General features: G+C 34.4%; 1 protein-coding gene across 6 annotated transcripts in view; it reads left to right on the top strand.

Annotated features, from left to right (window-relative positions):
* The window catches only part of TBC1D5 (TBC1 domain family member 5), a 320,762-nt gene that overhangs the window by 168,741 nt on the left and 127,489 nt on the right, over positions 1-24,532 (top strand). For all 6 annotated transcript variants that reach the window (XM_080583485.1, XM_080583486.1, XM_080583487.1 and 3 more), the window contains 8 exons: positions 4,358-4,466; positions 6,541-6,630; positions 6,726-6,797; positions 9,569-9,636; positions 15,482-15,584; positions 21,390-21,478; positions 22,926-22,976; positions 23,065-23,134. In XM_080583485.1, the coding sequence (XP_080439611.1) occupies positions 4,358-4,466; positions 6,541-6,630; positions 6,726-6,797; positions 9,569-9,636; positions 15,482-15,584; positions 21,390-21,478; positions 22,926-22,976; positions 23,065-23,134 (652 nt within the window). The remainder of the gene's footprint in view (positions 1-4,357; positions 4,467-6,540; positions 6,631-6,725; positions 6,798-9,568; positions 9,637-15,481; positions 15,585-21,389; positions 21,479-22,925; positions 22,977-23,064; positions 23,135-24,532) is intronic.

Here is a 24,532-nt window from a genome sequence, read left to right as displayed (position 1 = left end):
TGGTTTCAAATGGAAGTGATCGTGGATAGTAACATTTAGCTAGTTGGTCCTAGCCCTTGTATTCCCAGAACATAATCTTTATATTTTTTCGGTGACATAGATTTTAGTTTGATGTGTCTGTTCTTCATTTGCATTTTTACATTTTGATGGGTTTTAGTATCTTCCCCAGAGCTTTATGTTGTTTAGAACATCATAGTACAAAAATATTTCCTATACTAGCTTTAAACATTGGAAGAATCTGCATTTGTATACATCAGCAGCTTTATCCCATAAATCTGTAAATACAGAATTTAACTGGTGTTGATTAACAGAATATCTGTGCTATACCACTCTTCCTCTTTTGTCTTTCTTCATCTTCTGAACAGAGTATTTATTTTGTAATGAGGTTAGCTGGGCTAAGGTTGTATTCTGCATATCTATGATTGATGTATAGGCTCTACTGTTTAATCTACACATTAAAACTTAGCAACAAACCTAAAGTCTGATGTTTCACTGTAGGCTATCAGTGGAAGAATGTCTTTTGTTACCTCTACCCTAAAACCCACAGCTCAGTGTCAACTCAGTGAAACTCTAGGAATTATTATTCCAGAATTATTTTCTAGGCTTCTTGTTGCCTTACTGGTGTCATTCTTAAACACTTCATAGTTGCTTGTTCCTCCATAGCTGTAAAATAATGTAATTCCTTTGTTTTTTAATAAGATGCTAGACATCAGGGGTTTAAATAAATTTGATACCTTTTCAAAAATGGTACTTAAGCACATATGAGATTTTACATGGTGTTTCTAGTGTAAAGCCCTGCCACTCTGCTCCCTTCCTTACAGTGTGTAGTCAGAGTGGTGCTTCTCTTCCAAGAGATGTTCTAATGTTTATAATTGTCTTAGCAGGTATTGTAGCCCCAAAACATATCCTGTTGGAAAGAAAGAAAAGAATAAATATATATAGTTTTCTAGGAGTTCAACCTCATTTCTTATATGCAACAAAGTATGTGTGTTTGAGCAGACTATAAATATAAGATAAAACTCTTCTGCAGATAGTTTCAGACTGTAGTGCTTGTGGTAGAAATGCATGTTTCAAGATGGAAGGGAACAGCTGAGAACTAAGAACAAACCTTGCAGAACAAATCTGCAATCTTTATCCCTTCCATTGTTTTGCTTGTTTTTTCATACGTATTGAGCACTTTTCTCACTTCTAAGTAATGCAACTGTCTAAATAAATATTTTACATTGGACCTTTACTGCATAGATACAGCACATGAAATGAAGTTTCTTAAAGAAATGTTAATCTAATTACTTTTTTCTCCCGTAGGTCTTGCGTTATTAAAACTTTACAATATATGTACCATAGCAAATTAGACTGTATACTTAAATAAGAATATAAAATATAAAAATGTATACAAAGTAACCAGAAAGCTTTAACTTTTTCATTTGTCTTTATTTTAATTGTTCAACTTAAAGGTGGTATTATAATACATGATTATGCATTTAATTGTCTAGTTTGATTAAAAACAATTGCATGTCCTTATTCATAGTTTAAGTGGTTCCGATTGGCTTTGAAGTCTTTCACTTCAGTGAAGCAAATGAGATGTGGTAGACTTGAGTTCCAATCTTTATTGCTCATTTCACTTTGACCAATGATTTCTACAAGCCTGGGTTAACAAGGCTTATAGATATTAGTTTACAGAGTAGTGCTATATCCTTTTTGAAATTATCCTTTTAAAATTGAAAGCTTGTTGATACTGCTCAGCGTTGCCATTATTGAAGCAGTCTCTAAAATTATGAGGCTTAATTTATTAGCCTTAATTCAAAATCTTTGAGAAGTGAATTCATGCTGTTCAGAAAGGATTTTAGATATCATTTAGCTCTCCTAAAACAGAAGCAGATTCCAATTTCAGTTTACACAAAGTCTTTTTTCAGTTGCTTATAACTTTTCTTTTTAGTTATCCCAGCAGCCAAGGGGGGAAGCGGAGGAGATATGATCTTGCCAAATTTCTTTTGGCTGTTTTAAGTGTAATTTTGTTCAAAACGTGTTTGGAATTGCATTACATTTTTTTTTTTTTTAAGCATAGTATCTGCACTAATACAATTTAAGAAGTGTTGAAATTACTTTTTTACTGTGTAGCAGTCACTCCCAGCAGCTGGTGAAAAAAATAACCTTAAGAGTGTTTTTTTTTTTCCTCTCTGTTCTTTCTATTTACAGTTTGCACTGTTTTAAACCTTTTACTAACTCAGCTGACATGCTGGTATTTTGAAAGACGTTATGAGGATGTGATCCACTGTCAGAACAATGTGAATAGCTTCAGAATCTGACCTGTTTTGTGCATAGGGGAATGTGTCACTCTAGAAGCACAGCTACCTTAGGGAGGCAGCTTGGCAGTAGTTATAATGGCCAATGATGCTACAAAATTTACAATGGCAAATGAAGAATATTATACATGGTAGAAACAGGAGGGTTATTTAGATAGGCATAATATACTGTAGTTACTGAAGTATAAATGACTGTGAAAGAAAGGGCCAGATTTTTCTCAAGCTGTGTCTGCTATATACCATACGTTGTATTTAAAGGAGACAGAACTGTGGTAAACAATCATCGGCAGCTCACTGCAGAAAGTTGGGATGTATACGAGATACGGAGCTAGTGAAATGACTGCTTAGTCTTTCTGATCTACAGAATAGGGGACATGGCAGCAAGGAAGGAGGTTGTCCCACACCACTGTAGTTACTTTCTGCTGTTTTGGTGACTTGAGAGTACTGGTAGGTAGCAGAAGCTGAAAGCAGCCTTAGCCCCTGCAAACTAACACTGCTTTAGTCATCTTTGTTGTTAGCCGGAGTACATTCACTTTTAAGTGAATTAACAATAATTAATAATCAAGGTCCAGAAGTAAACACCCACTTTTTAGAAAATGGTCCTAGCTGAAAGGTGATGATGCATTCGCAAGCACAACACTCCTAGTCCTGGCACGGATGGTGAGTTCACCCCTGTCTCATGGGAATAGGACCCTAATCTCCTGGTTCACCAAGTCCCTTCCTCAGCTACTCCTAGCAACTGAGTCTTATAATTCCTTTCTGAAACTGAACAAGTTCCGTCTAAAACAAAGTTTAAAAAAAGTCACTCTCACAACTCAGCTTTAAAGGCTGAAAACTATCTAAATGTAGCTTGCCTATATTTAGGGCAGTTTTTAAAAGTGGAGTTTGTTAGTATTTAGTATAACCTATTCTGTGACTTGTTGGTGAGGAAAGTCTGGTGAGATCTTACCCTAGAGTCATAATAGCAGTTTCCCCCTTTCTGGTTTCATTTGGTCTCCCAGGGAGAAGTAATAGTCTCCCTTGTGACAGCTGGAGAAGGAGATGTTCACCTTAAGGACATGCAGTGAAAATAAATCAGAAACACATTTCCTTGCGCATGGCCCAGCTCTTTACGTTGCAGTTACCATCCGGATTTGAGTGGTTGCAGAAAGTCTGTAAGCAAGTCTTGGGCTAGTAAGACCATCAAATGGTTTATGCTGTTCACAAGCTTCTTTTCAGTAGAAGGTGCAGGAAGTATAGATTTAATTCTTTTATTCAGACTCAGTAGATGGTTTGGGACAATTAATTTCCAATTGTTTCCCAGTAGAGCAGATTTACTTGTATATTAATGAGGCACAGGTGTTAGGCCCCTGGTGCCTGCATGCCTGGGAGGCATATTTAGGTTGTTTATCTAGTCAGCCATAGGTACTGCAAGGTACTCAAGCTTGCCTTTAACAGTTTATACAGTGAAGCTTTTTAATTTTTTGATGTTTTTTTAAATTTGCTAGCACCTGTTAAAATTTTAAAACTGATCATGTAGAAAGAAGTAGGAGTGATTTCAATAGTAAATAGCACTAAATGTTAAAGAAAGTCATCTTCTATTATGCTTAACTGCCCGGCTTGACATTAAGAAGAAAAGAAGGTTCATTTAAGCAAATATGTCATGTGAGGAACTAATACAGTCAACAGTATACTTTTCTGTTGCATATTTTTGGAATAGGTACTTCTTTGTCTACAGCTGAAACATGAATGTGCTTATATTAATATTCATTTTTCTTGTTTATTCACTGAACTGCAGTACCAACATTTTAGAGGAAATGGAATAGCCTCCATAGACATTATGAATTTCAGTAGCTGGCATAATTATAGCGATCTACATATTCATTAAATCCAAAGAAGAAATGTGTCCAAAAAGACAGCCATGCGTTTAGAAATGGTACACAACTAAATATATAGATTTTTAAAAAGTTGCTTCCCTCTGCTTATCCAAAATTGTGTAGTGTCATATAGTCCTTAAATCAGCTAAGGTTTTTTTTGTGTGTGTAAATGTTCATTCCTTTTGTTTTTGCATGCAGTAAAGAATGGGAAGAACTATTTGTAAACAACAATTACTTGGCAACTATACGGCTGAAGGGGATTAATGGGCAGCTGAGAAGCAGCAGGTTCCGTAGTGTTTGCTGGAAGGTAAGAAGAGAAAATATTTATTTACAGTTTGTGGTTGCAATATATCAACACATTACCTGATGCGCTGGAAGATTATTGATGCAAAGAATCATGAATTTTCCGACAGACTTCATCCCAATGTTTTCCTCCTCATTTTTATAATTCATAGGATATTTGCTAATCATATTGACTTGCCTTAAAGCTGAATTGCGGGTGATAGCAAAAGATTCCTTGGAAAGACTATCTTTGTGTTGGGTGGTATGTTTAAAATTGAGTGCTACACAGCCATCTCTCCTGTCAGTGCCTGTATATTGAAACCATGCACTGGAAATAAAAAGGAGGTTTGTCTGAGAATTTATGTTTCGTGGAACTTGGAACTCTTTTAAAATCATGATGCCTCTCTTAGCAGCTTTTTGCAGAGAAATGAGAAAACGAAGACAAATCTCTGTTGTAATCATGGAATCATAGAGGTTGGAAAAGACTTCCAAGATCATCTGGTCCAACCATCCCCCTACTACCACCGTCACCCACTAAACCACATCCCTAAGCACCACGTCCAACCTTTCCTTGAACACCCCCAGGGATGGTGACTCCACCACCTCCTTGGGCAACCTGTTCCAATGCCTGACCAAATGACTGGATAGAGAAGGAAGCCAGGCCTTCCAATCTTAAACCACAAAGAGGTCCTTAGATCTCTTAATTTTGTAATAGTTGCAGGGGATGGAAGAGAGAAAGAAAGCAAAGTAATATTGAGATGCTATATAAAGTCCAGAAGAGCTTTGTTGCACTGGTGTCAGGTATTCTGTTCTTCACTAGCTTTTTCCCCGATAGACTTCCTCTGTGGTAACACTAGTGATTTAAATTGCCTCTCTTGGAATATCTCAAGCTTGACTTTGGCACAAAGGCCTGTGAAAAGAAAATCAAAACACACTTTGTATATGAAAGAAACAAATTTCAAAAGCTAGATATATGTAGCATTGAAGAAATTTAAAGATAATGAAAATATTTTTTTCAGGAGATGGGGTTAATACTTGCCACAAGAATTTTTTTTATTATTCTTTACCCTCTTACGCCTCTAAATTGAGAAGCCTTAACTCAAAAACCTGAACTAACAGAAGCATCAAGTCCCTCACTGTCCACTGATTAAATCAAGGAACAGTTTTATTCTAGAAACAAGGCTGGTTTTATTTGCACATCCTGATACAGCTTGGGGGCTCTGTTTTAGATTGCCTTTTTAAAAATATTATCAATGTTTACATTAAGTTCTGAAATAATAAGTATTTTTAGTAATTTGAGAATGCGTTTTGTTTGTCAGTATTTGCTGATTCATAACACATACATACATAAAATCATATTTAAAAAGAAAGAAAATACTCTTTTTTTTCCTTATTTTATTTGCAAGTAAAGAGCATTTTCCAGTAGATGTTTAATTCTAGCCTTATTTAAAGAGAAATGTGAAAGAACTGAGATGTAGATCTTCTCAAGGACTTTTTGCACAATTAAATCTTAACTTTCTCACAGAATTCTAGAACATCTTTCTTCTGTACATATTAAGATTTTCCCTTTCCACAGTTCTTAGGTAGAATGTATCTCTGAGTGGTTAGTTTCTGCTCACCATTCATGCTTGGTTTTAGGCATGTTGAATCAGCTGGTCAGTGTTATGTAAATAGCTCCAAGTTTTATTTTAATTATTTAAGTATTTTATTTTTATTTTATTTTTATTTTTTTTATTTTTATTTTATTTATTTTAATTATTTAAGTATTTATTTTAATTTCTTCTTTGCATTTTGTTTCTGCCTTGGAAGTTTTAGCCAACTTTACTGGAGTTGTGACAGTTTACAAGGCTTGAGTTTGTGGTTACAATAGTATGTAATACTTCGTGTTGTACCATAGAACCCTAATTATTTTCTAGCTTCTTTTTTATTGACTGGAATGTCTTAAAGCCAGGACTATTAGTATAGATCTTTTTTTCCTTCTCCTTATGTATAGAATACTTTCTCCACCTTTCTGATGGCTTATGCTGTCTGGTAGGATTTATATGAAAAGGTGTATCAAATTGATTATACTTAATGGTTTTACTTTGTTTTGTTCATAGTTATTTCTGGAGGTTCTACCCCAAGACAGAAGTCAGTGGATCAAAAACACTTCAGAGTTAAGAACTTCGTATAATAAAATCAAAGAAATTGTAAGTTGGTATAAATAGGATCTCTACTCTCAGGGCTTGACATAAGTACTAATGCTTAATGGAAGAGAATTTGAGTTTTTTCTGTTTTTACCCAGCACATTACAAACCCTCGGAAAGCAGGACAGCAAGATCTGATAATCAACAATCCACTCTCTCAGGACGAGGGGGTAAGTTGACCCTTAGTTATGTGTTGAGATGTGCTACAAAATTGTCATCATCATCATCCTGATGTGAGTTCATGCTGAGGAAGGCAAAATGGCAGGTGCTAAAATCTCACTCCTGAATTTCCAGACTGGCTTGTGGTAATGATTGGTTCACAGGTTCTGTTGAACAGCCAGAAATGTTCATTTCCAGGTTAATATTCTGATCATTCCGTGCTTATTGCAGAGAAGGCTGTGATGACCAAGGAAGTAATCAGTGCTGGACGATAGTTCCAGTTTCACAGGATATCCTTTCTTTGACTGATATGCTTTCTTATTGCTGTGTGTTTTTGTTTTATACACAGAATGTCTCTAGTCAAAGGACTGTTTAAACATCCAATACGAACGGGAATACTGTTAACAGCAAATACTGAAGAACCCTGCTATGGAGTACTGTTCAGCCTAGAAAGTTTTCCTCTAGCAAAAATAAAATTGTTGTCTGTCTGTGTAGTATATATCTTGGGGTAATTAATAAGTAAAGTGCCAGGCTGCAAAAAAGGCAATTCTTCCAAGGTTTTTAATTCTTTTTTTTGTTTCTTTTAGCTCTACAGTTTCTTTTCTATTCAAAAAGCAGACAGCTGCAAAATGACAGATCCAAATTTTAAAGAAATAGTGAAAATGTGGTAAAAGTATTTGGCCTGACCGTCTTTTAGTGCAAAGCATCCAGCTCTTGCTGAAGTTAATAGGACCTCATACTAGCTTGGTATTTTCATAGTCATGACACTTTGATGAATGTCTAGATATAGGTGTGGGAGCTTAGTTTAGGGCAACTGGTTTTTTACACTGTTTTTGTGCTCCATTTTATTATATATGAAAAAGTATTTAGTATGTTAAGTTTTTTATTATGTTTAAGCTTTTCTGCTTCTTATTATTTTGTTAACTTTTTATCGTTTTTGAAAGTTTGAAAGTTTCTTTTTACCAAATTTTCAAAATAATTTAATACCATAAAAATAGGTTTAGTGGTGGGTTTGTTTTGTTTTTTTGGGGGGAAGAGTAGAAGTTGGTGGCTGTATTTAAGAGATTTGTACCTAGAAAGACTTTCACAGATATCTTTGATGGATGATACTACTCGTGTTTCCGTTTTGTTCGTAAAGGGAAGCCCATATTTTGTTTGTATTTAGTGCAGTACTCTGCTTCATATTCAATGCAGAAAGAGAGATGTTTGAATAGGCTTGCTTGTTGAAGTATGGAAGTATTGATCATAGGCTCATTTCTGGTTCTGCAGATGATATGACTGTGCATGCCATCAAACCATTCTTGCATCCAGCTGTACAGAAAGCTGTGTCACTCACAAAAGATTTAAAGTGTTCCTGCTGTAGTCTGTGATTGTACACAGTGACATAATCTTTTTTTCCACTTTTGGTATCTTTAGGAGATGGAAGATAAAGGTTAACGTATAAGGGGTTTGATCTATAAAATAAAGCCACAGGCCAAGTCAAGCATAAGCATGAAGAGCAAAATGCTTTTTAACTCTGCAATGACATGTTTTAGCCTTTAGTGTCCAGGGTTTTGCTTCCTTTCTAGCAATGAAATTGTTTCCTTCATACTTCACTTCGATTGACTGTTGGGGTAGGGGGAATGGGGCAAAGTTTCAAAAAGTGATCTAGCTGCATGAAAAAAGCTACAAGTAAGTTAAAAAGATTTTAAGTTTATATAAGACATTGTCAAGGGTATACTTTTTTTTTTTTTCCTTTTTCCTTTCCTTCCTTCTGCTAGCTATCATTTATATACTTTCCATTTTCTTTTTGTGGAGCATAAAACACCAAGGCAATCAACTGTTTACAGGAGAGCAAGAAATTCTGGAAGTGTTGTAGCCACTCTCTTTGTAAAGTATTTCATTCAATGGTGCTGCTTCTGCTACTATCTGAAAACTAACCTAAAGGAAAAGACTGCTATAGATTTTGTTTCTTCTGTATTTTGATCAGTATGGCCATGCTACCATTCCTTTACAATAAAGAGTAAGTTTTACTTTACAATACTTTACAACATTTGCTGACTTCTTCCAGGTTAGCTTTTGCAAAATACTGCTAAGCAAGGCATGGAAACCAAAGAAAGAAAATGGCAATGATCTTAAGCACAGATATAGAAGAAGCTAAACCTGCTTCAAACTGTTATTTTATTTTATGTTGACAATGAGCTTTAAATACTCTTTTTGTCTGTATAAAAGCCTTTTTAGAATGCCCAGTCTTGCTCTGCACTGTGTATTTGTATAGTTAGAATGATGTCATTTTCATGATACATATTCAATCATCATACATTCCTTATTTGATTTTGCCTCCACTAAGACAGACTAACTTGCTTGCAAACAATTTCTTAGTATGGAAATTATGGCAACCTGTAATTGGAGTCCATACACTTACAGGAGAAATGTCATACTGTACTGTGATCTAGACTTTTTTAGTTGAGTTGGTTCTTGTGAGTTTGAATTTACTCCACTTTACTAAATATTCTTTATAGACCCCTTCATTTGCACACCAGCAGCCATCCACTGAATGAATGCAGTGAGCACAGAACTAAGATCCATGAACTTAAATTTTTACATCTCTGATCTAAACTGACATTCTAGGATACTTCAGGCTAATCAACAACATTCTTTTTCACCCATAAAATGTTGGTGTGCCTATCCAGGAATGGTAAGGATTAATTAGTTAATATTTGTACAGTGCTTTGCTGATGCAGCGTATGAGCCTTACGTATTATAATACTGTGTTACATACAATTATTTTTCCTTATTTCAGAGTCTTTGGAATAAATTTTTCCAGGATAAAGAGCTTCGAGCAATGATTGAACAAGATGTGACAAGAACGTATGTAGATCTTTAAAGAAATTTTTATATATAAATTTAGATTCTGCACTTTTATGTGATATACATTATATAGCGTTTTCTTGAGTTAGGTTAGTGTAAATGTCAGTACTGTTGAACATGAATGTGAAGAAACATACATTAAATGTATAAAAATACAGCTTTCTTGGAGTGTAGAGTGAGAAAATTGAGTTAAACATTAAACCCTGGAGATTTATTGGTATCACTGAAGAAAAGCTCTTCTAAATTAAGATATTAGGAAATGTATTGCTATATGAAATTTAAAACAGAGTTTTCCATATAAAGCAAAAAGCAGGTAAGAAAAACTGAAAGGTCTTTTAACTAAATTATGATCATAATAAAACATTGAACAGATGATTTTCTGTAATTCTTAACACTTATTCAATCAATAATAAAAAAACAATACGTAATTAGTAAGGGAAACGTTATTCATCTAGAGAAGTTAAGCATTTCTATATTTATCAGTTTTCTAGTGTTACTTGTCACATACGCCTTTTAACATTTGTCCTAATATTACTGTGACAGTCTTTTCATCTTCCTGGCCCTTAGGTCATTCCTGTTTAGAAACTTGTTTGAGATGGAACACTCAGTTCCTGAAAACATTTCTTTTTAGAGTTGAAGCATTGACTGCTGTGTAAATCTAGTTAAATTCAGTTATGTTTTGCTACCATGTGAAATTTTACTTTATTGCAAATATTTTTTCTTGCAACTTGAAAAAAGTGGTGATAGTCATAGATTTTACAAATCCCAATCTTACTCATTTTCATTTACAGAAACAAAGTCATGCAGAAAATATAATTACTCTCTGGTTTTGCAGTATTTTACATGTCCATCCCTAGACCCATTCTTGAATGCGTTTTTGCCATGAGATGTATAATTAAAATCAGAGTATATGAGTATATTTTCATGTGCATTCTCACAGATGGTATTTTTTTGTTTGTTAAAGAGAACAGTTCAGGATGTTCTAAGATTAAAATATATATGTATCTAAACTATAATTGGAGAATGAAAAGTTGTGTAGAGGTTAAGTTTGATGTAAGTCTGTTATTTAAAAAAACATATATACAAAGTCCAGACTCTCTCTCAGGCAAATGGCAGCGTGAGTGATGTTCAGTAATGTCAGTAATAGAGACTAAAGAATTAAAATATTCTTTCTTTATTACAAAAAAAAAAAGTCTATTGGAAACAATAGCAGAAAACATCATCAACATCAAAATAAGTCAAACAGTGGAGAAGCAAAATTATCAGCATTAATCTATTTCACAGACTATATAAATGTATATGTATACACTATATATATATTCATATACTAATCATAAAATCATAATCATATTGTATGCACTATGTATGCATATTTATACATGTGTGTTTGTAAACTAGCAGTAGTGTAAGAAGCAGTAAGTTCTACATTCCTTGGCTTTGTAATATAAGTAACTTGTATTTAACATTGTTTTTTCATTTTCATTCTTTGAATAAATTCCTGAAGTTACAATATAAAGATTTGTCAATAACTTACAGTGCTGTTTATTAAAATTTAAAATGCTTGACTATTATATTCAATTATCATCATCACCTTCTAGCTTCTGTTTCTTATTTAAAGAATATTTTTTCATTCTTTGTCACCAAGTTCAGTACTCCATCATTCAATATCTTTAACTAAACAGTGCTCAGCAATGTGATGCTAACTGCACACAGCGTATCAAACCACAGAGTCCCATCTAGCAAAGCAGTAAAGAATTTGTAATGTTTTTATTAGAATTTACTGAAGTCTAGTGATAATAGACTGGAAAAGGGGGTAGAAATATGCTTCTTAAATTGGTGGTCTTTTAAATGTTTTTTTCTAGCGGGAAGTGTCCTTCCCATTGCAGGAGGGTTGGAACTAAAAGATCTTTAAGGTTCCTTCCAACCCAAACCATTCTGTGATTCTATAAAATGTCAAAAGTCTATTAACTAAGGGGAACTGTGAGGAAGTTTGTTCATGTGTATGTGTTCATTTTGTGAATTGTTACGTCATCCAATATTAGATTTCACAATATAAATGCTCACAACTGGGCTAATCATCCTTTAGAGTCTGTATACCTGAAGAATCCTAGGACACAATCTCTTCCTAAAGTAAATGTCTAGTTTAGATCAGATTAGTCACATGGCAAAGAAGTATGGGGATTTTTTCAATATTTATAAAAGGATTCTAGCTCACCTTTACCTAAATAAACTTCAGTCACCTGAAATTAGGTGATAATAATCCAACCCATTAAGTATAAATATATATTTTGGCTGTTGCATAGTAAGAACTTACAATATTTACAAGCAAAGCAGGGAAGGATTTTGTTACATTAATCCTAACTCATTAGTGATCAACACTTCTAATTAATGACCTGCCTCATTTTTTACTGGCTGATAGTTGAGAGAACTAGATTTTCCTTCCAATTTTTAGAAACATATTCTTCTAAGATGGAACCAAATGCCATCTCTCTTTCTGTCAAATGAGAAACTTCTCAAAAATTAGGGTAGGAACATGGGGGTAAGGGAGGCGTATTATAATGAAAGTAAAAGCTTGCCTTTAGATACAGATAGCAGTACCAACCAAGCTATGATTATAATACTGCATTCTATTATTCTACTGAGAAAGGAACTTGTGTATGAACTAACACCATATAACTCATAATAGTCTTAAGAATGCAGTGATTAATTACTGTCATTCAAAAGTTGTACCAGAGAACAATGCTGATTTGTTTCATGATGATTAAAAAGGTAAGGGATAAAGAAGAATTAAAAAAATATATTTGCTGGAATGGAAATCAGTAGATTCATGGATGCAAAAACATCTAGCTACCAGTCAAATCAAAATACAAGTTTACTTGCTGGCACCACCTCTTACGTTTAGGTTTGTAAATAGCCAGAATTGATTACCCTCCCTCTCTCAGTATTTTAAGAAAACAGAACAGTTTAGGGGTCATTTCCAGCAGTCTAAGCGGGTTATTTTTTTCTTTTGTAGAAATGTTTTTATATATGTCTACTTAGTTTCTGCTTTGGGATTAACAATCACAATTTAGGACAGTGGAAACAGTATGAAGATGAATAGTGGTGGGTGTTGCTTTTTCACACTCTGCATTTCCCAGTAACAAAAACAAACAAACAAACAAATAAAAATAAAAATAGTGCAGAAGGCATTTAGCAGCTAAATCCTTCCTGGTATGGAAGATAGGGGAAGAAACAGTCATCCACCAGGTAAGAACTGAAGACACAAAATCTAGTTTCCCTGTAAGAGGAGGGAACTGCTGGAAGAGCTACCTTTATACACCATCTCATTCCTTTTCAAGAAAAAGCGAGCAACAGTGTTTGTCTTTATTCTTTACCAAATCTTTGCAATCTCAAGAGCATCTTCTTCCAGTTTTTCTGGTTTAGTAGCTTTCCCCATACTTGCTGCTAAAGGGCAGAAGATGGAATCTGTTAATGAAAAAGAAGATGGTATCTCTGCAGCTGTTGTTGTGAGCCTCTTTTCTGTTTGCTACCAAATTTGTTTTAGAAAGTATTTGTACATCCTTTTATTTAGTTACCTGCCTAAGTTTCTTCTTTGTCACTTGTATAGGGGTTCTTAAGTGGGCTAAACAAGTGTTTTAAAAAATGATAACCAACTCAAGCTGATCTTCACTTTCAGAAAGTAAGGCCTTGAATGCACCTTTGTTTAATTGAAGCCGTTATGGTAAAATTTCCATTCCCTTATGCAGTCTTTCTCGAAGATGTAATTAAATGTAATATTCTAATATTCATGAACAGTATTCTTGTCTTGCCTGATTTGAGGATACTCTATTGCTTACAGTGTTTAGTTATAAAATGACATTCTCCATAAAAATCCGTCCTGAACTGATAGTTCCCTCATGATCTCTTGTATTTACATTTACTATAATTAATACTTCAGCCAGCTTATTCATGAGTTTGTTATTATCCTTTCTGTCACAATCTCTGGTATTACTAGATCCTCACAGATATCTCTGTGTATTTTTGAGTTTTCTTTGTTAGTCTTCTCCTCCTAAACTTCATAGGGCAGGCCTGAATAACAGTCCTTCAGAAATAATCTCTTCAAACCCCTAAATTATGTCGATTGCCATCTGCTGTAATGCACCTTTTTGGTCTCAGCTGTGTCCTTCCTCTACAGTAATTTGATTAGTACAAGTGCATGCAAGTATCCAAATGTTGGTCTACCATTACCCCCATCAGGTGCCAGGAAAACGTTGCACTCTTCATCCCAATGCCTTTCTCGGTACTTCCACATTATTGTGTTCAAGCCATAGTGTCTTCTCTCTCTGCCGTGAGTCTTGCATCAGATCTTTTATCCAAGGATTTCGATGCACCTTTCTAGTTGTTTCTATGCTTACTTGTTATTACCACTGTGAGATGAACATATTACTTTTAATACAGTTTTATCAGATGTAATTTGTTGCAATTTCTTATATCGTTCCTCCATGACAGGCTTTACAACAGCCTCAGTGTAACTGGTCTGAAGTTTAGCATTGTAGCTTAGGCTCTGGAAACAGACAAGATAAAATTTGCTTGAAGAAAACTTAGCTGCAATCCACACAACTTCATTTTAAAATTGACAATACTATAACCTTTGTATCAGCAGTCTACCCTGAAGCCTACCATTACTGTCTTGTTAAGAATTCTTCTTTTCCTTGTTGAACTTTACCTTTTCCTTTCCTTTTGGTATTACACCTTTCCAGTTATATCATTTTTTGAATTTGTTGTTGCTCCACACAGTTAGAAGGGGCTTGGGTTGGTTGCTTTATCAAATATTTTTGCCATCTAGTTACTTTTTCAGTAAGCATGAAAACACTGTTGTTTGTGCACTTACTCATTAAAATACATTCTGCATAACCAGTTTCTTTCCTACTTCCAGCAGTCAAGGAGCAGGATATACTGGTGTATACTGGTGAGAGTAGCTTCAGAATAGAGATTCTAAATAGCTGCATTTTCCTGCATAACAGGATTTTCCCAGAATCTTTTTCCCCTTTTTATCACACTAATACAATTTAATACTATTTGACTTAGAGAATATTTACCCTGCCAAAGCATCCAACTATTTCATAATTTGAAGGTTTGTTTGAAACAGCTGCTAAAGACAGTGAAATATCTCATAATGTTGCATCACAAAAAATGCCAATAAGATATATTGCAGCTTGCTTAGAGCTGAAGAAAACTAGGATGCCAGTTTTCATGATGATTGTGAGATAGTTTAAAAATCTTGTCATTAATATGCTAATCATATTTTCAAATATTTATGAAGCATTGGAACCTTTTCTGTATGCTGCTTCTGGCATAGTTGTCTTTCTTCTATTTTATTCCAGTTAAGAACTGGAAATTTTATAAATTTCTTTAACATATTGTAGCTCTTGTACTCTTTCTTCACCCAACTTTTATCTTGAGAAGAAGAAAGAGCAAGACAAACAAACTGCAGGACAGATTGATATCCAATTACAATTGGATTGGCTGCTTGTTAAAAGTTGACAATTAAAGCAACCTGCCATTTCATTTCATTCTTGCAGCTCTCTAGCTTTCTTAATGTTGAAAGGGATAACATATTCAAATATAACTAGTGATATCATCATGTAACAGAATGATGTTAAAGAACATAGTTCAGAAATTTGGTTGCAAGACAAATAAAACAAGTCCTTACAAGTATTCTTATTCCAGCAGCATCCACAATTCACAGAGAGATAGGAAAGCAGACAAGAGAGGTGCTGTCTTACCTAAAAATGTTTATAGAAGAACAGCAGCTGAGATTATGTGAGCTATAATGTTTACTTTCATTGTATTTCTTCACTTTCAGTTTTCCTGAAATGCAGTATTTCCAGCAAGAGAATGTGAGGAAAATTCTTACAGATGTTCTGTTCTGCTATGCCAGAGAAAATGAGCAGTTGCTTTATAAACAGGTAATGAAAATATAGTACAGGTGGCATTCATCGACTCAACATTTTCTATATGGTTTGACAATAATGTAGTTCTGTTGTATCTGAAGTTGTATCATAATGCTATAGTAATCAAAGAGTTGCTTGTCATCTGTATAGTGAGAAAAGTAAGCTCACTGAATAACATATGCTTTTTCCTCATAATACAGTCCCTCAGATTGTTTTTTTTTAAGGTTTCTACGTTGTCTAAATTTGAATTCCTTTATAAAAAACATATTTTTGTTCGATGTTGGTGAAACAGAAAAAGAACAGGAACAAGAGGCTTTCTGTGGTTTGTTTAAAAAAAAAAAAGGTAAGCATCAGGATTAAAAATGGTACTGAATAAACAGAAATCACAAATAGTGATTTCTGAAATGTTAGCAAAATTTACAATTTTGTTTTATATAATGCTTTAGATTCTTCCTCAAAGTGCTAAAGCCATGCTATGCATTAGCAAATAGATTCTTTATCTAATCCTGTAGCAAACAAATGCAGTGCTGCTGACAAATGCCTGTTGACTGATGGACAAGGGTGCTAGCAAATACCACTTTTACAGTATTGCCAGAAGGAGAGCCCGCTTACGCCTTCTTTGTTTAAATGGTAAGGGTAGCCTTTAAAGCTGCACTGACTACATACATCCATATGGGATGAGGACTAAATTAATTTAACATTTCTTCTAAAGGTTTTGAAGTGAATATAAGCACGATATTAAATTAATGTAGCAAGACTGATACGCAGATTTATAGACATTTGTATTTGTTTGCCCAGACTGTTAACTGTAGGGAGATTAGTGACTGACAAACTGAGGGACACTGACAAAAGCTAAACTGTATAGCAGCAAACTTTAGGTAGGACAAAAATACAAAGCTTCAGTAAATGTGAAGAGTTTTATAACACACTGTATGCTCCCAGGCATGGTATGTGACCACCCTGCCCCTAAGCCAGGAAACTAGTTGTGATACATGAAAAGACCAGTGTTGAAGAAACGGGTACTTCTGAAGAATTCTTACAGATTAAATCAAAAATCAAATATATAGTTATCAAACATACCAAATCTCCATCAGCTGGTTACTTTTCATGTTTGACAGACTGTCTTGCGTGATAGCAAGAAAAAATGAGATTTGTGAGCTTCAGCAGTATTCAACCTCCCCTTTCTAGTGAATATAGGCCAGCATTCTGATGATGGGAAAATGGAAGAACACATTCCAGCTAATTTGGTTTGTTATTGAACAAGAAGTATTATTTTACTCTTTGATATGACTTAAAAGGACTTAATTACCCTCTGCTCGTATTTAAAATCCTCTTGATTCCTTACCAAGAAATAATAAAGAAATAATACCTTTCTACATAAGGATGGAATATTTAGCCAGATCAAATTTTAAAAAAAGAAAGCCCTGAGTTTCATCACAAGCTGTTAAAGCTATTATTTTCTACTAGGTGACACCCCGTTTAACATAGACCATATTGTTAATAGTTATGGGATTTTATTGAATTAATGAGACTGTTATCATGTAGTAGAATGTCTTGCTGAGTTAATTGAAACTGCAGAGATTATATAAATGGTATTAATGAACTTTGACTGCCTGATGCCTCAGCTTTAATAAAGACTGCTTGGTGGGCTAAATGAACATAGTCAGATAAAAGAACAGGTTCAATTTTGCGAGCCTACGGGCTGTTGACAAAGAAAACTTATTTACCTCTGTTTTCAACTGGTGTTGGTTGCATCGGTAGTGCAGTAATTTCAGGAAGGGGTTGCCAACAGGACTAAAAGGAGAGGTAAAGTGCATAACAGGAAATAAATTTGGATCATGAAAAACTGTTGATTTAATATCTCTGAAGTGTTTCAGTATATCATCCAAGTGTTGTGGTGCCCTGCCAAGTCCACAAAATAGCAAACGGTTGTGATTTTCCTCCCTTTTAATGGACACGTCACATGTATTAGAAGCTTTTCCTTTTTCATACCTCATTTTAAAAGGCCTTTTTTTTAAATTGATGATCCTGTTAGCTTATTAGTAACAATCTTGATTTTTTGTCCCCCTGCTCTTCTCTCTTTAGATAACATTTCTCTTATAACCATCAGTATCCTTCTCAGAACTAGCTAATAGGAAGAAGTTTGTGGTGGTGATACTTCTTTTTTCTCTATTATCAAATACCTATGTTGTAGTCAGTCTTCCTGTCCTACCATTTTTCTTGATTGTTTTTATGATTGACTTCCCATACTAAGTTCCACTAAAGCAAAGCATAGCATATTTTCTTGAAGATAATAAAGGTTACTATTAATTCATCAGGAATGGATCACTTCTGAGATGCTCTCTCCACGGTGACCTGAATACAAAGCTCAAATTCCGAAGTCTATCTTCATATTCAGTATCCATCGTGGGACTCGTCCTGTTGTTCTGTATGGGAATTCCTCTCTTGCATTTTTATGACCACATGCAAGAACTAAATTTGCTGTCATAATTGTGACACTTGGCCAGTAAATGAAAACTTGCACTTACATCTATCAACATCTGTACAGGACCTCATGTTTCTCTTCCAAATATTTGGAAAAAGTTCTAGTTCCTTGGCAATTTGCATCCGTATAAATAAAGAAAACTGAAATTTACAATATTTCATTAAAACTATTATGTAGCATCAGTATATATTCTTAGAAGAATCAATGCTTGCTTAATATGCATATATGCATGAAATTTGTCTTTGTAGTAGGTTTTGTGGTTTTTTGACCAGCATGGAGTAACATTTTATTTGATGGGGAAAGACATTTCCGTCCCCAGTCAGATGGAATAGAATGTTGTGAGGCTGTATTATAGAGATTTTAAAGACAGAATCCTCACTGGGATCATTGAATTTTTAAATAGCAGCTGTAAATACAAAATGTAAAGAGAATAGTATATTGTACTTAAGAATATGTAAAAAATACTATTAGCATTCTTCTGTAAGATTGATGCCAAAAATTCTGGTCCTAGTTATATTGAAAAGAAATAGTGACAATTAAGCTGAATCACTAGGCTAACCATTGTTCACTCATGATTTGATTGACCTTAAAGAAGTCAATATAATTTTGAAATGCATTGATTCACTTTGCATTGTAGAAATGCTGTATTTCTGGTTTTCTTTCTAAACCATAGACTGTATTATGAAATCAATATTTTGTTGTAGCTGGGAAGTGTCATAAAATTATCTGAGCTCTGTCAACTTATTTATTAACACTAAAGAGTTTTAGTAAACTGCAGCATTGAAAAAATATGTATGCATTGGTGGCTTTTCTTGCCAAACTAAAAATCTCTAAATATTTGAAGTACTCTTGTAACTGAAAGATCAGAGGTATCTTTTTGAAATCCTGATATTTCATCATCTGTTTGTTTTGTTTTTGTTGTATGTGGGCAGCCACATTACAGTTCTACTTTATTATATAGTTGATACATTATTATGTTGGAAGAATGTATGATGTGCTTTTATCTTTTATGACTAATTCTTATTTTATGTCCTCTTTCTTTTTCTTCAACTTACATGTTTACAACTTAGGTGGTAGTTTTATTAGATAGTCAAGTTTTTGGCATTTCCATTTCTCTTATTTCATGTTAGTATATCAGGGTGAATAAAAGATTAGATGTGGAGCTGTTAATTATCTGAGGTCTGTGAGTATATGTGGAAGCATAGCTCATGTTATCTACAGTTTATTTAAATATTTTTGCTATTTCTATTTATCTTCTAATTGTGGACCTATCTCCCTGTCTTTCCTATTTCTTTTTTTCCTGGTACAACTGTAAGACTTTCAGAAATCTGAGGCTGTCAACGTGTAATCTAAATTATATTGTTGTGTTTGGGAATTTTAGATCAGCTCCTGAAATCAAGTGATCAAGTGGCTACATGAGAACCTAGGGTTTAACTTTTTTTTTTTTCATCTTTTGAAGTAGTCCCTAAAGGTTCAGAAATCAGAAGGGAAAGAAAAGGTCCACTCTTTAGTATGTTTGCTGTTTTTAGCTATGCCCAGTCAACGGAATTTGGTATTGCTGCAACCCTGCAGCTGAGGCTATATGAGCAATTGCCTCGGTTCTGAAGAAATGAAAATTGGATTTCCTAGATTTCGGTTGACAGCACACAGAGATAGTTCCACCACCACTCATTTTCCTCAATGTTGCCAAGTATTGGAATTTCCTCTTACGAACAAATGAGATTCATGCATCATAAATAGATAGTGATAGATAATGACCTAGAGAGGGCTTCCTTATGTATCTGAGTCCTCTTCTCTCTGCTCTGATCTACATCTGATATTTCTGATGAAACTTTAAGTCTATTTTGTTGTTTTTATTTGTTTGTTTGTTTGTTCTGTGGTAATGGATCTGCCTGTATCGAGCTGGTAAAGCTAACTCTCACACATTGAGTGCTCCTGAAATGCTACATGTAATATCACAGTTCTACAGTTGACTTTGACCTATCTGAGAGTATCCCAAGAATTTTAATAATATGCTGCCTAACTGAGATCTTAATAGCGTCCAGAGATACTGCCTCAACACAAAGGTCAGAGAATCCAAGCAGGGAACAAAAGAAATGTGAGATCTGCTAAGCGTGTGGTGGAACAGGCACTGTACCAGTTTTTTTGGGGCCGAGGTCTGTAGTTCCCTCCCCTTGGAGTGATCTGTGCATCCAGAGGCAGCCAGACGGGTCTCCATGCTTCATCCCACATCACTAAACGGCTCCCCTCACTTCTTTTTTATGGCTGACCCCCACCCCAATCTTACGTAGTTCCCACCTGCCTTCCTAGTCCACCACTGGGAACCCAACTCCACTGCTGTATCCAAATTTCCCAGATCTTCCTTTTTCCTGATTTAATCTGAGGGAAGGGTCTGAATCTCTCCTGTAGCTGAGGTTTCGTTCTGCAGGGAATTGTTTTACCTGCCAGTGTGTTGCTGCTTGCTAACAACTGTGCTGTTTGTTTGCTGAAGCAGTTGCTTCTGCTCCCGTTAACACATTGGAAATCCCCAGATGAACCAATATAAGTCAAGACTCCTCGTTTATCCCTGGTGAGCACCGATGGGTTGTCCAGCCATGCTTCTAACCCTGTCCCAAGTCCTGAACTATCCGCCACTTTTTTCCACTCTGATTCCTGCACGGTTTTATATTTTGTCTATATCTGGATATAGATTGTATTTGTAAGTGAAAGTCTGTAATGGAACAGTTCCAGGTCTCCTACACATTGTGTTAATAATGTACTTTTTAAAATATTGACCTAATGACTTTTTTATTTAAAAAAAAAAAAAAAGGTGAAAAAGCCCTTTTATTTCTCATGTCCATAGGAGTGGAACTTTAATTTTCTAATTTCCCAAATAGCTGCCCAAGTCTCCTCTAAAGGCTATTGTTATGGTGGTTTTGGAACACTATCAAATTAAAAATAATAATAATTTTAAATTTTGTAATTTGTCGTTATTGCAGATCTGTGTGTACTGTGGATCATGATTGTAATTAACATAAATAAAATTTATATTTATGAATATAGATCTTAGACTAAACTGCCAGGTGCAGGGTTGCTTACCATTGCCAATCTGTTGCCTGTTGTGTTAGAAAAAGGGAGAATAACTTGCTTCCTCCATATTATAGCAGAATAAACACTTGGATTTAATCAGAATTTAAAATAAAAGACATTGATTATGAAACCATTCTGTTAAGAATATAAATGTTCACACTTTTAGTTAGTCTGCACCCAATATTGCAGGCTGCCTGATGCTGTGCTTTATGAACTATTATATGAATGAAATATCTTACAGTACTTTCGCTTCTTTTTATGTTTAGGGTATGCATGAACTCTTAGCTCCCATTGTTTTCATTCTGCATTGTGACCACCAAGCTTTTTCACATGCCAGTGAAGCTGCGCAACCAAGGCAAGCATAATGTTTTATTTATATAATCTTAAAAATTTGCTTCTTTAAAAAAATACAGAGTTTTCTGGGCTAGAACTTATAAATATGTTCTTTAATTATTTGTTTATAACTAATAAATTAACTTGAGAAAATGTTGCATCCTCTTGCTTTTATGGGAATGTCCTTACTTTGTCTTCCCTACTACAGCATGTGGAAGGAGGTTTTAGTGTAGACATTGGCCAATTCACAGCAATTAGCTGTAGAAAAAAGTGAACACAGCAAACCTAAAGGAAAATCTTAATGTTTCACCTCGTTGTTTGTTATCGCCAAGAATGCTTTAGTTTTTGTCATTGCAGAGAGGAAGCAGAGTAGAAAAATACAGTCTTAAAATGGACACATTAACAACTTTCTTTCCTTGTATCTTAAAATAATCAATGTAGATGCATTGTTGTGATTGATATTTCTTTCATTACCCTGCAATGTTGTAGCTGCAATACCTGACTATGTTTTGTCTTGGTAGTAACATTAAGTTTAGGTATTGATTCTCCATTTCAGCCAAGCTGTGCGTGCACGTGTTTATACGCATGTATAAAATACTACATCACATATGATTGTGAACTGAATTCAGATACTTTTTTCTTGCCTTATATGTAAAGCTTTTAAAAAGAAATAAACCAGTTGCCTGTTTGAATCATTTGTGATATTTAATCAATTTCTTTTCATTTGAATTTTTTGTCATTGCTTGTGGAGTCTAGCAGTGAATAAAAGCCAATTTAATTATATGTGCTATGTATCATAACCTTTTTAGCACCCCTCAATGTGATTGTCCAAAGGCAGTATTAGCATAAGGATGGAATTTATTTACAAGTGTGTGTTTTTATTCAGGGTACATCTTCAGATATCCTGAAATTACCTAGAAGATGCCGTTCAGTGCAAAGTAACTCAAAATAAGCATGTGTTACACACAGCATTCTGTTCCAGTGCCACTGAAAAAGTAGAGCCAAAGAACAAAGTAGATGGAAAAGAGGTGCTGTCACTGATAAATTGCTGTTAAAGTACAATAAAAATACAGGCTATTAAAACAAAATAAATTAATGTTTTGATACTGCATATTTGACCAGTAACCATTTTTTTGTTGTTTTGGACAAACAGTGATAGATTGTGCAGCAATCAATTATTGCAGATCAAGCATATTCAAATAATACATTGTGACATTCAGTAATTTGTTATTTGGAGTAATTAGATGGTTACTTCATTGTAGTGCAGACAAGGCAGCTAATTTGTTTTTGATCTTTATAAAAAGGAAAGACTTCATTTGTTCAATGGAGTTGCTCTTTTTAATTAAAAAGGCTAGTCTTCTCATTTGCACTTTATATGAAAGTTGGCTTATAAATACATAATAGTACATGCAGAGCACTGACCAAAAACAAACATTCACATTTGGATTGTTCACTGTTGATTTTTTCAGTGAGGAAATGAAAGTCCTTTTGAATCCTGAATATCTGGAACATGATGCCTAGTAAGTTTTAACAACTTCCTTTACATTTAATTTACTCTTATTTGTAATACATTATTTAACACCAAGTTTCTGGGTTTTCCCCTTTCAGTGCAATGTTCACATGTCTTATGAAGACTGCAGAACATTGGTTTTCAACTTTTGAACATGACAGTCAGAAGGTAAATATTACTCTAAAATGCATTTATTCTATTCTTAAGCAAATGTGGTTTTTAATGTGATTGAAGTAATGTGAAGATGTGAACAAACGTTAGTTTGTTCTCTTAAACAGTTTGGTTAAAGCGGGTTCCACCGAGTTAAAATTAAGTTCTTTAGAGGTTTTTCAGAATTAGGTCATAAGCACTTGTGGAAAGTCAGTTGGCAGTTCCTGTCTGTTGAAAGATCACTTTGATATCAAAAGCCACACGTACAGAAGAAAATTATTCTCCTGTTTATGAGAGACACTCTTGTATAGCAGTCAAAAGATTGCTTGTCATAGACACATGTAAGTGCCCCAAACTTGCTTTAATGGCATGTTAAATAAATACATAAAGATAGCGTTTAATATATTGAGGCTTGAATTGGTTTAAACCGTTTTCAATATAAACAATTTGATGTGAAACCAAAATTTTGTTCATAGGTTGACCATCGTAGGTCAGGGTTCATCTTTCTGTGACTTCGTGCTGATGCCACCTCTTTTTTGTTGATGATGATGTTTTTTCTTCCCTCCTTTCTTCTTGGCCTGAGGATATTCTGAAGGAATGTCTGTGCCCCTTAAATCACCAGTGTAGCTATACAGATGCCACTGTATTTAGCATTTTGTTTCTTGGTATGGAAAAACCTTTTCTGTGTTTAGTTTTACAGAACCTTTTTTTTTTACTATTTTTTTTCCTTGCCCTCTCTGAACTCTTTGCAAGGACCATCTAGTCCTTGCCTGTAACCATTTTTCATGCATGGCAGATTTAACAGTTCCCTCTGTCTGTTTTGCCTCAGTCTAATGTTCAAGATTTTCTTTATTTCTACTTTCTTCCTGTCTCTTTCTCTTTTTATGCTTTTCTTCTTTAATTCTGAAAAACAATTTTTGTGATGGGGTGTATGTAAAAGGGTCTAGCAAAACAGCCATATTACAGGTGTCCAAGACTTTCAGTGTATTATATACTAAAAGAGTTGGTCTCCAGACTAAGTTCCAACCTGATTTATTTCAGCATTTTTCACAGACCATAGGGCAAGTAGAGTCAAAAATAAATTAATAAGAATTTGGTCATTTTTGGATGCCCACATGTGTGCACCAAAACCTATACTTGCAAACTGTAATTAGGGAGTGCTAGTTTTAGAGGTGATTTTACCTCTCTGTTGAAAAACATGTTGTTCATCCAAGTCTCACATAAAAGTTTCTATTTTATTTAAATGTTTAAATGTATCTGTGTATATATTTTATAGACATGGAGTGTTGGTATCTTGGCCAGAGCTATCTACAGTTATAAATTACTATTTAGATTTGAGTTTTACATAGTTTTCAGTAACTACAGATAAAGTGTAAGAGATACAAATTTTATGAACTTATTACATAGTCACTTTTA

This window comes from Anser brachyrhynchus, assembly GCF_964034855.1.
Source record: "Anser brachyrhynchus genome assembly, chromosome: 2".
Taxonomy (NCBI): domain Eukaryota; kingdom Metazoa; phylum Chordata; class Aves; order Anseriformes; family Anatidae; genus Anser; species Anser brachyrhynchus.
Note: the sequence above shows the minus strand (reverse complement) of the source record. Positions and strands in the feature narration are given on the sequence as shown.